Source organism: Otolemur garnettii, unplaced genomic scaffold (assembly GCF_000181295.1).
Source record: "Otolemur garnettii isolate 467f Iridium unplaced genomic scaffold, OtoGar3 scaffold00161, whole genome shotgun sequence".
In the NCBI taxonomy this organism is placed as follows: domain Eukaryota; kingdom Metazoa; phylum Chordata; class Mammalia; order Primates; family Galagidae; genus Otolemur; species Otolemur garnettii.
Genome location: NW_003852556.1, coordinates 1,256,903 through 1,273,927, shown reverse-complemented (window position 1 = coordinate 1,273,927; position 17,025 = coordinate 1,256,903). Strand labels below are relative to the sequence as shown.

General features: G+C 45.1%; 1 protein-coding gene across 2 annotated transcripts in view; it reads right to left on the bottom strand.

Annotated features, from left to right (window-relative positions):
• Positions 1–17,025, bottom strand: part of TUBGCP3 (tubulin gamma complex associated protein 3) — an 86,158-nt gene that overhangs the window by 10,356 nt on the left and 58,777 nt on the right. For both annotated transcript variants that reach the window (XM_012811527.2, XM_023519180.1), the window contains 5 exons: positions 15,830–15,965; positions 15,051–15,119; positions 11,234–11,369; positions 4,735–4,823; positions 4,468–4,599 (listed from right to left, as the gene is read on the bottom strand). In XM_012811527.2, coding sequence (XP_012666981.1) covers positions 4,468–4,599; positions 4,735–4,823; positions 11,234–11,369; positions 15,051–15,119; positions 15,830–15,965 — 562 coding nt within the window. The remainder of the gene's footprint in view (positions 1–4,467; positions 4,600–4,734; positions 4,824–11,233; positions 11,370–15,050; positions 15,120–15,829; positions 15,966–17,025) is intronic.

Here is a 17,025-nt window from a genome sequence, read left to right as displayed (position 1 = left end):
CCCACACACTGGGTCCCTGATGCCCAGTGCTGTATACAAACCATCTCCAATTCAAACCCCACACACTGGGTCCCTGGTGCCCAGCGCTGTACACAAACCATCTCCAATTCAAACCCTACACACTGGGTCCCTGGCGCCCAGCGCTGTACACAGACCATATCCAATTCAAACCCCACACACTGGGTCCCTGGTGCCCAGCGCTGTACACAAACCATCTCCAATTCAAACCCTACGCACTGGGTCCCTGGTGTCCAGCGCTGTATACCAACCATCTCCAATTCAAACCCTACACTCTGGGTCCCTGGCGCCAAGAGCGGTACACAAACCATCTCCAATTCAAACCCCACACACTGGGTCCCTGGCGCCCAGCACTGTACACAGACCATCTCCAATTCAAATCCTACACACTGGGTCCCTGATGCCCAGCGCTGTATACAAACCATCTCCAATTCAAACCCTACACTCTGGGTCCCTGGCGCCCAGCGCTGTATGCAAATCATCTCCAATTCAAACCCTACACACTGGGTCCTGGTGCCCAGCGCTGTACGCAAACCACCTCCAATTCAAACCCCACATGCAAACCATCTCCAATCCAAACCCTATACACTGGGTCCCTGGTACCCAGTGCTGTATGCAAACCATCTCCAATTCAAACCCCACACACTGGGTCCCGGGCACCCAGCACTCTATGCAAACCATCTCCAATTCTCAGAACAGCATGGCAGCAAAGAAGCTCTACCCCCAATTTCAAAGCCAGACAATAGGCAGTTATCAGTGGGACTATTCCAAAGATTAGAAAAGACTAGGAAAGCGCCTCACATGATTTTTCTGAGATATATCAAAACCAGATAATAGAAACTATAAGAAAGAAAATTCTTAGTATAATATAAAAGACAGATACAGCAAGGTTTATAAAAAAAACTTGTATCATATTTTATACCAGAAATAAAAGGAATGCTTACCACTGAGGGAAAGGTTCTCAGTGTTTAAACCCACCAACGTCACAGCACACATCTCCAGTCACTGCTGCTAGCGGTCGGTCAGGACTCAATGTTATGGGTTGTTTTTTTTTTTTTGTAGAGACAGAATCTCACATTGTTGCCCTCAGTAGAGTGCCGTGGCATCATACAGCTCACAGCAACCTTCAACTTCTGGGCTTAAGCGATTCTCTTGCCTCAGCCTCCCGAGTAGCTGGGACTGCAGGCGCCCGCCACAATGCCAGGCTATTTTTTGGTTGCAGTTCGGCCAGGACCGAGTTTGAATCTGCCACCCTCAGTATATGGGGCCAGCGCCCTACTCACTGAGCCACAGGCGCAGCTCAGGGACTCAATGTTTTAAACCTACCGACGTCACAGCACACATCTAGTCACTGCTGTGAGCTGTCAGTCACACTTCCCAGGATACACCTGTCATCATTTTTATTAATTTTCTCCTAACATGGCATAAAAAGAAAAAGGAAACAGTGACAGGTACAGCACAAATTCATTAATGTAAATTAAAGATACAGGGGCACACAGCAAAGGCCACATAGCAAAGACCCTGAAACTGATGCAAATGGTGAGAAGTGCGGGGCAGGGACACGATTAGACCCCAAAGAGCACTCGTGAACTGCTGATGCCAGTGCACTATGAGTAAGAGAAAGGTTAACTCTACTCTCCGCCATCTTAGGGTAAAAATAAAATCCATTAACAATTTGAAAGGGGTGGAATTTCAATAGTGCCTAGAAAGAGAACTGTGATAAAATCGAACACCAGGTCAATAATTGAAATGAAGCATCTAACTAAACCAGGACTAGATCAAACCCTCCGTAAGTGACAAAGGTCCTACCAGATGTCTTTGTAAACACCATAGCAATGGTGAAACAGCAATGCTCCCTTCAACACCGTGAGTAAAGCAGAGACCCCTGGTGCGCAGAGCTGACCCAACTAACACCTGAGCAGAAGGCACACAGCACGGAATCCAAGAAATAATGCTGCTCTTAACCTGCAGAAAATACACTCAAGGAAGTACTGCACCATTCAAGAAAATACTAGAATAGAAGAAACAGGTAAAAGGTCAAAGTAGCAAAATCAGCAGCGTTCCTGGCCGGCCAAATTTCACCAATGCATTGACAATCACACACACACACAAAAAAAGGATTTGTAAGAAGTTTATGGGAGAAAAATGATATAAGTGTACGGAGAAGTATAAAAAATCTAGAATACTGGGGCAGGTCCTAGCCCGTGGCTGGGAAGACTCAGTGCAGCTGATCTGATGAGAAGCTGAGCAGACTCTTGAGAAAACAGCTTCACAGTCAGTGACGACATTCGTGGCCACATCTCAGCCCCAGCTGGCTGAGGTCCACATTTTATTCTGCTAAAATATTTTCCTTTACAAAGGGACAGCAACACTTGGGTTCAAAATTCCTTGGCTAGGTGATCGTAGCACGGTTCAGCTCATGTCTGACTTCAGGAGAGATGAGACTGAAATGAACGTTTGCCAGACGGGTTTCAGAACAAGCCAACGCAGGAGACTCAGGTACTGCAGAGTGAACACTTCACACTCTCCCTGCACCATAGTTACCGGTGCAAGACCAGGTCTTCAGACTACACAGCAACAAACACAACCTAGACTTGACTTGGCAAATGACGCAGGGCTGTGACTGAGCGACGCTGCTCCTTGTGAGAGGCAGCCTGTGACCAACATGGACAGCACAGACTGGGTTCTCCTCTCAACAGTGTGGAGTTCTTTGTCCTGTGACTTTTGCTTAAAAATAAAAGAAACTAACACCCATGTGCCAGCTGCTATGGCAAACGTTTTACTTTAACTATATAATTGGATCTTACAAACCTGTTCAAGATAGACTAACCCCAGGCCCTTTGAAAACGTGAGAACACAGATGGAAAGCTATTAAGCATGTGGCCTTCGGTTGGGCGGCCTACAGGGCCCTGTCCCATGTGCACGTGGCCACCACATCCCCCAGGGCTGGGGCTCTGTCCTGCTGGTCACCACACTGGCACACCCGACAGTGGCAGAGGCTACTGACCAACACCTGCTGACAGAGAACCCTGTCAACTGACAGAATCTACGACACTGTCTCTAATTTTGGCCTGCTTTAGGTTAGTGATAGAGATTATTTAAAAGGTCTCCAAACCTCTTGAGGTATAAGTTACTAATATATTCAAAATGCTTTAATTTTGTGTCATTATTTCAATAAATTTATAAAAACATATAAAACATATTCTATAAACATTCTTGATCTCAACAGTGTTTTCACACATATAACTGATAATTCTTTTTTTTTTTTTTTTTTGCAGTTTTTGGCCAGGGCTGGGTTGGAACCCACCACCTCCAGTATATGGGGCTGGCGCCCTACTCCTTTGAGCCACAGGCACGGCCCCAATTGATAATTCTTTAATGATGAAATTCAGTGTTATCAAAATACTTATGCTTGCTAGTGCAGACACACTTGAACTGAGACAGAATGAAAGCCCTAAAGCAGCATGGCGCTGGGCAGCCAGAGCATGCAGATGTGGGGGAAGAAGCCCTCTGTGAACCAGAGGCATCTTTTTTCTCTTTTTTGGAGACAGAGTCTCACTTTTGTCACCTTCATTAGAGTGTTGTAGTGTCACAGTTCACAGCAACCTCCTGCTCTTGGGCTTAGGCAATTCTCTTGCCTCAGCCTCCAGAGTAGCTGGGACTACAGGCACCCGCTACAACGCCCAGCTATTTTTTTTGTTGCAGCTTGGCCGGGTCTGGGTTTGAACCTGTCACCCTCAGTATATGGGGCCGGCGCCCTACTCACTGAGTCACAGGAACCAACCAAGTCAGAGGCATCTTCAGAGACTTCACGTAAAAGTGCACTGAAATCATGCCCATTCACGATGCATCTGTTGCCAGTGGAAGCAACGTGCTCCTTCTTGCCCTAGACCTTTAAACAAAACTGCAACTCCAAAAAGATGCACCACACAGAACAACCACATCCAGAACGCAGGCCCTGAGGGCCATGGGCACGTTAGGGTTTGACTCTAACTCATGCAGTCAGATACCGAATTAAAGAAGGTAAAATACAGAAAAGACTATTATCCTACGAGAGCAGGAAAATGAAAACACAACTCCACGGGCTCTCCGTTTCTTCATGCCTTTCCTCTGAACTTTCGTACACGCTTCCATGTGTTCTGTTCTCAGGTTGTGCGGCTTAGTTTATTTTGTGCACATCTTATCCATCTGTCACTCAAACTCCTCACTCATGGTTAATTTTTTTCTTTTGAACACCAAGGTGGGATGTTACTGTCCCACCACGACATGTGGCACCCACCACTGCTTTCTACCATTTTCAGACCCAGGTGAGCACACATCCTAATGTCAGCACTACTTACAATAAAACTGACCTAATTACCAATGTGGCTGCATCAGGGGATTCCTGGGATTCTCCACTGCACGAGAACCCAAGAAAAGCAGGTGGTTGTTTGGTTTCTGGAGCCTTACCCTGGAGTCGCTGTCCAGCAGGCAGCGAGAGATGATGGTGTCCAGGAACACCTCGTGGGCCGCAATGATGTGGTCTAGGTCCTGGGCCCGCTGCACTTTATTCCAGAGTTCATCCCAAGAGCACTCGAGTACCTGGGGATGACAGTATAGAACTTCCAGATGAGGTCGTGCTCTTCCTGGAGTAGCATCTTTTATAAAACATGCCATCTTCTAAAGCATTAGACATGACCTATTTAAGTTAAAATTGCCAGGATGATTGAAAAATACCTCAAATGTGATATAATATTGCATCTGATGAATGAAATGGACCATCTCGGAGGCCAGGATGTGACACTGATGCAGCACTCCAGAGAACTCTGCAAAGCAAGAGCTGCTGTCAGGCGGGAAGCAGAAGCACAGGCCGTCAGCACCGTGCCCTCCCCTCGTTCCCTGCACCCACCAGCTTTCCTGAGCGAGAAATAACCTTTCTTTGTAATCGCCTTCTGTGCTGTTCAGTCTAAATAAGAATTTGCCATATTTCAGGTAGATTTACATTACCATACCTAAAATAAGAACCTCGCAAGGAATGGCATGAAACAAAATACAACCATATTTAAGAGTTAAATACAAAAAGGTTATTTTACAATAGTGCGGTACTATTGAGCTTTATTTTATGGCTCCGTTATAATCAGTCTGCCTACTGTGCATGAAACATTTACTATTCCCCAGCTTTCTGGAGACCAAAAGGACATTTACTGGAAAGTGAATGGGCTCAGACCTGGCGTTTTGTCCTTCATGAGGTCAAACACCATCAGAAGGGAAAGGTTACCACAGCTCTGTGCTTGTGCTTTGTGTTTCTTCTTCAAAGAATATTGTTACGTAATGCACGGGACAGTTCAAAGCGGAGCCAGGCCCTCGGAGGGTGATCACGAGAAGTCTTTACAGCACAGCCAAACTGACTCCCCAGACACTCTCACTTACGAGCTACCTAGATGAGGAGATAAATGCGGCACACACACAGTCAGGCCAGAACCAGTCTTGCCCTTCCTAAGAGCAGGATGAGTGGGATACATAAGAGGAGAGGAGGAAGAGATGGCGCCGTGCACTTTCTAACAAAGTCCTTTCTACTAGTGAAGCACCAGGTGCCACTACGGGGATTCTATGTCCTGGGTCACCGTGTACTGCTTGGTCAGCAGAGAAATGGGGGAGGAGGTATGATTCTAATGCTCATCAAAATCTAAATTCTTAAACAGAGGACAAAGATACACAAGTATAAAATGCATGTGAACTCATAACTCTGTGCAAAGGTCCAGATCACACCATAGCAATAACAGAATCTGATACTGATGTGAGGCCCGGACTGCCACGTGGGCTGGACACCCGGAAAACAGCAAGAACACGTGCAGAAAGGGCTGTTATTCAGCCTCCAGCTGCCTGGCCTCAGAGCAGTGAGGATTCTAGAGGACAGAAGGTGCAGTGAAGGATGTGGTTCCAAGAACAGAGCTTTAAAGTGGATAACGACATATGTGATTCAATAGCACTTCCCTGGGGGAGGAAAGGGGTGACAATGTGGGACCAAAGACAAAGATATTTGAAACAAAATTTCAAAAGACAAAAAAAAAAAAAAAAAGAAAAATTGTTTTCAAGGCAGAATTTTTATTTAGAGGAAACTGATGACAGATTTGGATAGCGTACACCTTTCCAGTGAGTTTAATTAGTGTAAAAAGCAAGAGGCACTGACACATCACCCCTCGGGCAATGAACATGGAGGTGGCCACGAAGCCTGGTCAGCGACAGGCAGGGCTTCCTGTCACCTCCACGCCCAGCGAAGCACGTCACAGGGCAGGGTGCACGCAACTCAGTGCTGCCCTCGTCAACCACTATGGCTCTGACGGACATGCTGGAGGCGCAGCCAAGGTTTAATCAAGAAGCTCAAAACTCTGTCCTCAGTGCTCCCTGAGAAGTGAGGCCCAGCGCCTCCCTGAGGTGCCACCACGGGCGCCACACACCTACAAGTCCCTCCTAACATCCTACTACTGGAACAGGGCAAGCTTCACTGTTCTCCTGAAGCCTAAATCAAAGAATGTACCTTTACTGCTAAAACTGTAAAAAGGAGATTGCTCACTTAACAGACAAAGCCTCTGCAACTGAAATTAACTCTCAATGTAAAGGCACCAAGAAGTGTGTGAAGTGACACCAGCCGTGCTGTGCTGTAAGTGAGCTCTGAGGGAATAACCCCCACTTGTAACTACTCGAGGCTTTCTGTCCACCCCACTGGACCACCGGCCCATTACGGACAATCTGAAGCCAAGAGGTCTCACCAAGGACCGTCTGTGGTTTAAAACATCTGACGTGCACACAGAACCGCACGTGTACTGGTCTTCGGGGTATCTCTTTCCCCCCAGTATTGCAAATAAAGTTATGCAAAATGTTTAGATACCATCTGTGGGAGGTTTATTTATCTTCTTAACTTTATCAGGATTCTGGCAGATGTGTTCACTGGGAAATAAGCTGACTAGAGTCATTACAAATCACACGTCCTGACACCTGCGTCTCCCACACCTCCAGCATCCCTGAGTCCACCCTCTCCGGACACACGAACCCCAAACGCACCGTTCTGACCTTCTCACAGCAGACGCCCACTGCTCACACTGCCTTCTGAGACAGCCACACAGCCGCTCACCACCGACCACTCCTCAGGTAGAGCCTAACACATAGACCTTGTCACACGTTCCTCATAAACACAGACTCGTCATGTGTTCCTTACAAACACGTTACGAGGCTCCTCTCAGTACTTTCTCTGGGGACCCCATATTTGCTACAAAAGCATAAAAATGTTGGGGCTACTCTTCATCTCCATACAGGGAAAGCAGCTCAGTTCCCTGCAAAGGCCTGCACTGTTTTCTGCAGCCTACACTCTGAGTCTCCTCCAGAGTGGTTCTCAGGAGCCACACTGACAGCCCCACAGTGTTTGGATAATGTAGTTTTCAGGAGCACAATGTGAACATCTGTCATATTTCACTTCTGAGTTCCTACTAATGAAACCAGGAATCTGGGGCAGCACCTGTGGCTCAAAGGAGTAGGGCACAGGCCCCATATGCCAGAGGTGGCGGGTTCAAACCCAGCCCTGGCCATAAAAAAAAAAAAAGAAAAAGAAACCAGGAATCTTCCTCTGGCTTCACATCAGCCTGAATGTAGATACACAGTGATTAAATTATCAATTCTATTTTATAAGCTTTGATTTTTCTTAAGTGCACAATTTATCCACTATTGATTAACCATTCTAGATTCTTTCATGTCACATTTGGAAATTAAAATGCAAATGAATGGCTATGATATTTTTAAAAACCGTAAGAACATCATGCTCATGCAGCAATGAGCGCCTCTCTGACCTACACAACGTCCCACGGCAGCTGGTCCTTCCCTGCCTTCCCTGACTTGGCCTCGCCGACCTCCAGCCCTGGACTGCTCCACCCTCTCTACGCACTGCCTCTGACTAGGGAAGGAAAGCAGAGCTGCTTCACCTCCTTGCTATCAGCTCTGCCCACATCCTTCGCCCACTCTGAAGCCAACTCCCACGCCATGACTTTCAGCATCCACTTCCATATTCTCATCAGATTTAGGTGGCCATTCCAGAAAAAGCTCTGCAGCCACTGACCCGAGTACGTCTCTGTGGCCAGGCTAGCCCCTGCCTTCCTCAGCCCACACGCTTCCCACAGCACAGAGGGCATCACCAACCTGCCCAGCCAAGGCCTCCCTCACACACCTGCTAACAAACCCTTCCAGGCTTCTCCTGAGCTGACGTCTTTCTGCACGTGACCATCCATCCCCCCCAACCCAAGGTGTTGCCTTTGGCCTAGCCGCTAAGTCCACATGCACATAGCAGCCACCCTACAGCCGCAGCTCAACTGATTTTCAACTGATTTTAAGATACATTCTAAGAAATTAAAACATGGAAACAACACATGACTTAAGGTGATAAAGTATGGTCAAAAGAAAAAACAAGAAATCAGTGTCAAGAGTTAAACCTCAGTTTATCTTATTTTTTTAATTAAGTTTTTTTTTTTGGCTGGAGGCTGGGTTTGAACCCACCACCTGCAGTATACGGAGCCAGTGCCCTACCACTTTGAGCCATAAGCACCGCCCCCATCTTATTTTTCTATATATTTAGTCCAAAGTCAAATTTGGGCCAAGCCAACCTTTTCCTGTTTTTATCATATTTATTGTGGTCTCTGCTGAGACTGTGAGAGAAGAGCGATCAAGGCAGCAGGGCCAGTGAGCCTCCTCACAGCCCTGCCGTCCACAACACTCGCTGACTGCAGGCAGCCCACAGACACACCCGTCAGTCCCAGGTTTCTGTGTGGCTGAGGACCAGATATTATTTAGGCTCCTGCACCCGGACATGCTGCTGAGACGCCTGTGATGCTGGTGCAGAATAGGAGGGCCAGGGCAGCTCCAGAGCTGACAGTCAGTCCAGGCAGTGATGTCCTGACTCCCCGTTCAGCTCAGATGAGAAGGGACTTAATTCCAAACCCTCAGCATGGAACCAGCTCCCTGGATCCTCCAACCAGGCTGTAAGTATCGCATGTCCAGCATTCTGTCTAAATGCTCATGGACACACCTTCACCATCCATTTTTTTTAAAGCTAATTTTTGATTCCCTTTCTCCAAGATTTCTACTTCTACTTCCAAACAAACTCAAGAGACCTAAGTACAGACAAGTGAATATATGCTACTGGACCAATCACTTCACATACAGCTCTCAGACTGTTCCCAAACATAAATTAAGGAGGTTTGACTCTGTAGAATCTCCAAAGCACCTTCTACTTGAAAAGCTCTCTATTCTACATGACCTGCGGTGTCAGATGTGGCCCCACAAGGTTGCCCCCACAGCAGACACTGCTCTTCACGACATGTCCGAGGAGGCCTCATCTCAGACGCTGACTGCTAAGAGTCCACACCATTCCACAGCAGAAACGATGAAGGAAAATCAGTGCTTTTTATTATTTTAGTCAAGAAATAATTTAGCGCTTACTGTAAAACTCTAATTTTAAGCAAATTATTTATATTTCTTTAAACTAACAGAGTTCCATTACTGTAAACTTCAGAAGTAAACACTCAGCCTCCACTAACCAGAGCCCCGTAAGCCACTGTCTCACCAGCATTCACTTCACAGCCACTAAATGCAGCGTCTAAGTGTGGTTATTTGTCTGAGATGAGTGAGTGTCCTAAAACCAAGGAAAACCACAGGAAGGGTCAGAACCTTACTATGTAAGTTTCATCTTGATTCTTCATGAAGGACAAATTCTTTACCCTCCAGAACATAGGAGGTCAATTTTATTTCTAAAATACCAAAAGAGGCTCTCTCTCTCACCTCCCTCTGCCTTCCTTCTCTCTCCTCTGTCTTCCCCCTCACTCTACTCTCTCTCTCTTTTCTTCCCCATTCTCTTCTTATCTCTCTCCCCTCTTTTCTCTCCTCCTTGGTGCTGCTCTACAGCCTCCCTCCCCCTACCAATAAAAACCTTTCCTACAAAAAAATAAAATAATAATAATAAAATAACAAAAGAGGATTATTTTAGTATCACTCTTGAAAGGGGGAGTGAGGAAGCTGGAGGGAAGAGGTCTCTATCCACTCCTCCCCCGACACAGACAGGACAGACACCTGCTCTTTCACCCACTTCACTCTGTGAGATGCCACCTGAAACACGTCCGGGAGGCAGCAGCAGCCCCACTGCTCAGGTTAGCTGAGCCTAACACACCACTTCCACATTGCTGCTGTTGTGTCCAGCAGCCGCTACCCAGGTTGGCCATGAGAAACCATCTGCTATCAGGACGCCACCATCTTCCTGGCAGACAGAGTCCTGTCCCGAGCAAACTGTATCCATGTGCGATTACCCCACAGAATGCAGCAAGTCACAGCTTTGCTAAGTATTGTTACCATACTGCCGGGTGACAACTACTGACCCTCACTAAGTAAGACAGACCTGTCCTCCACGTACTGTAAGACAGACCTGTCCTCCACATACTGTAAGACAGACCTGTCCTCCACATACTCTGAGACAGACCTGTCCTCCACGTACTGTTAAGACAGACCTGTCCTCCACGTACTGTCAGACAGACCTGTCCTCCACGTACTGTCAGACAGACCTGTCCTCCACGTACTGTCAGACAGACCTGTCCTCCACGTACTGTCAGACAGATCTGTCCTCCACGTACTGTCAGACAGATCTGTCCTCCACATACTGTGTAGGGGGAGCTGCATCCTGGGGTCTGCCCATGTTTGTGCCTCAGTTTACCGCTGGTAGGACATTTCTCACTAGCCTTACTAGAACACTAGCTCATTGATTCTGCTTGCGAAAATCCTGGGCCAACGAATACCTTTACAACATTCCTTTATGAACTACAGATAAAAACGCTAAGACCCCAAAAGAAACACAGGCAAAACACAATTTTCCAAAGGAAGAAACACGGCAATCCCACTTATCCAGTTTCTCTCCCTGCAGGTGCAGTTACCCACAGTCAGCGACAGCTCATGAGTGATCTTAAAAGAAACTTCATCATCTAAAAAAAGCCTTGTTTGACTCAATTTTCATTTTTCTTATTTGTACTAAAGTCGAGATAAGCAGGCCAGGTACGGTGGCTCAGGCCCATCATCCCACAGAGGTTTCCCCTTCCAGACATGTGTCTATGCCAAGTTGCTGGAAACTGCACACAGGGGACATCATTGGTAAGTGCAGGCACTGCCGGCTCTGGCAGGAGCTTACCTGCCACACTCCTCAGGACTTTACCTGGCATGCTCCTCAGGAGCTTGGCGTTGCACATGTGCCCCTTCCGGATGTCAGTAAGGATATACTCCATCCTCTTCGCCCTCCAGAGGAAGTTAAACACTCTCAAGTAGTGACTCATACATTCCCGAGTGAACACCTGCAGAGAACACACACAGGCTCACACTGTTCCACACTTAAGAATCCTCTCACCAGTTTCTCTTTCCTTCAGCGACTTGTAACATTTACTGCTTGATTCGTACAATTTTAGAACTTGACTGCATGCTACTTTATCTTATTTCTTGTATTCATGTATTTCTTGCCTGTTCCCAAGGACTATTTATTCTTCTTCACATCTTTTTGTGTCAGTATCTGCTAGGTGTTCAACACTGACTGATAATTAACATCTAAACAGGAGTGATCAGAACTAAGGGGAAGGTACTGCAAAACCAAACATGAATGTTGTGGTGGTTACTTGATTTTGCTGTGCTGCCCACACTATTAACACTGTAACAATTATAAAGATTAAGTGTGACTAGTTTAACTGATTTTATGAATAAATCAAAGGATTCTGCAATAATAAATGATGTCCTACAGGGGTCCTTTAAATACCATATTCTAATAACACATTTAAAATAATAACTTGATTTTTTAAAATTTCATCACTTCTCTGCCTTTTAGCTAAGATCTGATGTGATTTTTTAATTTGGTTTAATCACAAATCTTTAAGAATATTAACTCTTTAAGAGGAATAAAGTCACATTCTACTCAATTATATAGAGGAAAACATCATTTTCCTTTGGCTACTAAAAAGGTCTCTCAGTTCCTTATCTAAAACTCATCACTGGAGGCCAGGCTCAGTGGCTCCTACCTGCAATCTCAGCACTGTGAAAGGCCAAGGTAGGGGGATGCCTTGAGCTTTAGAGTTCAAGACCAGCCTGGGCAAGAGTGAGACCCCATTTGTACTAAAAGTAGAAAAACTAGCCTGGCACTTGTAGTCTCAGCTACTGAGGAAGCTGAGGCAGGAATATCACGTGTGAGCTGTGATGATACCACAGTACCCTAGCCAGGGCGGCACAGTGAGGCTCTGTCTCAAAACAAACAAACAAACAAACAAACAAGATAGAACAGACCACTGGGCCAGACCTGTAATCCTAGCACTCTGGGAGGCTGAGGCAAGACAATTGCTTGAGCCCAAGAGTTTGAGATTGCTGTGAGTTATGACACCAACAGCACTTTACTAAGGGTGACAAAATAAGACTTTTCATCTAATATTAGGCTATCTGACTACATATGACAACTTCATGACCTTAAAACAAAAAAATAAATCCACATTCAATTACAGTCAACATCAAATGACTTAAGTATACTAAAAATTTTACACAAATAAAATTATTGACTTTACCTGAATAGTTTAAGATTCACCAAAAACAAGATAAATCAAAAATATTTTAAATGTTTATGAACTATGTTTAGTTAATATATTTTTATTTGAGCAATCTGAGTTTCAAATTTCCCAGATTTTCTAAATTAGAACTGTAAAAAAATTTCACCTGACATTATATAACACAGAATTAGTAAGAAGCTAAAATTATGCAGTTATAAGATGTAATTATATAATTAAAAGACATATACCTATTATAATTAAATTCTGCACAAAAATGACAACCTCAATTATTAAGATCGAAAGGAAATAGTGGTAATAAAGCAAATTAAATTTAACAGGGAAAAAGCAAAAAACACATTTGACTCTAAAAGTGTTTTTCAGAAATACAATAGCCCTCTTTTATCTTTCTAGTAACTTTTGTTTGTAACTAGATACAAACTAATTTGATAATTGTCCCAATTACTAACATTACTTTGAACACTTTAAATTATGAAATGTAATTATAGGTATGGCAATTTAGCCAAAAATATACTAACCCCAGGACATGTGCTACCCCCAAAACTGGAATGGCAGATACCAGAGTTGCATGGGCTGGCGCCTAGGCCCACACACTCCCAAGCCATGGCTGTGCAGACCCCGCCACCCCAGGGCACACTGGTGCTCTCCGCAAGCCCGAGCACTCTAGGATGCTGCCCTCAGCCCACCTGAGTTGGCCACAAACTGATACACATTTGCCATGGATATGGAAGTAGATGCTTTTTAAAATAAATCTGATATAAACTTCTTTTCTTTAGTCCTTCTACGAAAGCAGAGCTTTTAAAAATCTAAAACATTAACAATACTGCATGATAAACTGTTTATAGCATATAACTTATAACCTTGATACTGTTAAGATCTGCACGATTGTGGAATAATTAGTAATTATGAATCTAAACCGTGCTCAGTTTACCTGTTTGTCAAGGCACTCATACTCTGTGAAATAACTGATACAATTAAATTTACATGGTATATCTTTTTTGCTATGAAAATAATAGGGAATATAGACAAATTAATAAGGCAGGTAGGGTGGTGCCTGTGGCTCAAAGGAGTAAGGTACTGGCCCCATATGCTGGAGGCAGCTGGTTCAAACCCAGCCCTGGCCAAAAACTGCAAAGAAAAAAAAAAGATAAAATAAGGCAGGTAATATGAAATTTGCTAATTTAAATTTTTTTTTTAAATATCACACTCTTTAGTACATTATAACTATTTTAAACTGTTTAGGATATAAGTCAAAGGGAAAAAAGCTCATTTGAATATGGCAAAAATTAAATTTCAGGGCAATTTTATACTTAGGTGTGATCTAATAGGGCCACTACATGCTGGGGATCTGTGTGCAAAGGAACCACACCAGCAGCCTCCATTTCAGAGCAGACACAAGAGGCACCTTTGTCAGTGGCCAACCCGCTAACCCCAAAGGACAAGAAGGAGGACGTGGCCTGGATGAACCTCCAGCCACGAGGGCTGTGCCCAGGAGGCAGGGCCACCAGGCAGCTGCACCACCACGAGGGCTGTGCCCAGGAGGCAGGGGCCGCCGGGCAGCTGCACCACCACAAGGGCTGTGCCCAGGAGGCAGGGGCCGCCGGGCAGCTGCACCACCACGAGGGCTGTGCCCAGGAGGCAGGGCCGCCGGGCAGCTGCACCACCAGCATCACTCTCAACTGCTCTTCCTAGTACTTAAAAGAAATGCAATGGCCCACCTCAGTGTTCGAGATAAGTTCAAAGAGCTACCTTGGTCAAGTCTGAATGAAGAAAGAATGAAGACTAAGAGATGAGGCATGTTAACTGAAGACATCAGAAGACAGCTTTGGTCAACGCTAACATGTGGTCGACTGTCACAAGAGTTTCTGCACATAGACAGCGGTACTATGAACAGCGACACTCTTTCCTCAACAGCTTAAACAAGGACTAAATATCAAATTCCCCCCACACAGTAAAAATATGATTTCCCTAAAATACACTTTATCCTAACCGAGTCACTGCTATCTAAGAATAAAGGAACAAAATGAGCTAGCCATTTACACTTGCGGGAAGTTATGATAGAACCGATAGTGTTTTTAAGAATTCCTAAAATAATGGAGAATTTCAGCACTCACTAATAATTATTTAACATACACACACACAATTTTGGCTTAAATATTCATTCAAGGAGTATATCTTATATGTCAAAGTGATCACTTTGATTATAAGCCCTAGAGAAGAAAGACAATTTTAAACAACAAAATGTTTAGCGATCTTTTTTTAAGTCATTTGTACATAGATCATAAATACATTTATGCCATCATGGGATTCAATGTGTTACTTGTACAAACTAGAGTGCTTACATCCTACTAATCAGCATAGCCTTCACCTCATTTACCATGTTTTGAGGTAAATTTGCAATCTTAACATCTGAAACACTACAAAGAAGGATCTTACCGTTGCAATAGGTCCATCAACATGATAATCCAGGCTGAAGACATCCCACCCAGTGTCACCAGGAGAGACCTGACAGCACAAACAATGGCAAGACTCTAAGCTGCTGAACTTGTTGACTCCTCAAAGAAAAGACAGTATAAATAACACCTAATTTTTAAAAACTACTTAAAAATTTTGAGTGTTTAGCAGCTCTATTAACTTCCCTCCTAGCAGCAGTTAGACAAGGACAGGCACAGGGAGGTGCTCTGTAAATTTCTGAATGAATACTGCAAATACATTTAAAATTCATCAAGCAAAAACCCACTGCCTCATAGTATCTTCCAAACCTTTCAGTCATTCTAAATCAACCCTTACGAAAAATCCTTATGTTCTAACAGTTTAAGAATATCAGTAGGTTCTGCTAATGAGCCGTCACCATAACTAAACAATATGCTCATGTTTTAATACACACAGTCCTAAGAAAAGTCACCTCACACCAAAAACAAATTATGAATCATGACCTCTGCCTCCGATGAAATGTATTATGTAAAGCCATGCTGAGCCTCCATGACCAGCTGCCACGGTCAAGGTCTCAAGAGTTTCATCCAACAGAAGCACCTTCCCCGCCCCCCCCCCCGCCCCCTTGTGGTGCCCTGCCCAGCATGATGCCCCACCCTACCCCACTGTCCCCCACTGTGCCTCTTCCAAAGGTGTTAGGAAGGAGACCTGCTGGTAACCACCCCGAAACCAGGGCAGAGCAGGCCCAGGTGCTATAGCCCGCCTCAAGGCAGGAACAATACCTCCAGCAGCCGCACGTCCAGCCTCTTCAGGATCTCAGGACTGTCAAACTGTGCATTGGTGGCTCTGACCGCGGTCTCGAGAATGCCGGTCAGGTTATGCTGATACAAAGTCGTGGCTGGACGAACAAGTTCTGGTCTTGAAAAATTTTTTAAAAATTAAAATGTTATAATTCTTAAGGAATGTTTTAGAAACTTACCAATTACAAAAGTAAGTTTGAATTGTCAAAACTGAAAAGGCAGATGGACCAACACAATAACGTGGTGACTGTGGTAACCAGCCACGTGTAGCACTAACTGCAAAGAGGGTTTACCAATTACTCTGCAGAGCACAGTGTTTCTTCAAAATCTCAAAATTATTAATCTGGCCGGGCACAGTATCTCATGCCTGTAATCCTAGCATTTTGGACAGCCCAGGCAGGAGAATTCGCTTGAGATCAGAAGGTACAGTCTGGGCAAAATGGTGAGACCCCTATCTGTACAAAAAAAAAAAAGAATTTAGTCCAGTGTGAGGACAGGAGCCTCGTGTCCCAGCTACTTGGGAGGTTGAGGCAGGAAAACTGCTTGAGCCCAGGAGTTTGCAGCTTGAGTGAACTGTGATGATTTCACTGTTCTCCAGCCTGGGCCACAGAGCAAACTCCTTTCTTAAAAAAAAAAAAAAAACATATATACACACGCACACAGACACATAACATACACATATAAATTCAGCTTAAAGTGAATGTACTTAGTTATGCTGTATATATGGCAAATATAAAATTTTCAAACTTGAGACTGGCCTACAAGTAACATGAATCATTCCAATTCCCTACACAGACTCCATGAGAGGAGAGGGGCCCCACTCAGTCAGACTCTCAGATATGTGCACAGTGTGACTCTAAAGGGCAAGAACCGCTGCATAATCAGCACATGTTCTTTGTTCTTCGGATACTATGCAGCTAACACTTATCCGAGCAGGAGCCCACCAGGTGCAGAAGAGGACGAGCAAGGAAGGAGCGTGCGCCGCTGCGCTCACAGCAGCCTGGGGTCAGCTCAAGACACTGCGCTGACCTGGGCCAGCTCAAGACACTGCGCTGACCGGGGCCAGCTCAAGACGCTGCGCTCACAGCAGCCTGGGGCCAGCTCAAGACGCTGCGCTCACAGCAGCCTGGGGCCAGCTCAAGACGCTGCACTCACAGCAGCCTGGGCCAGCTCAAGAC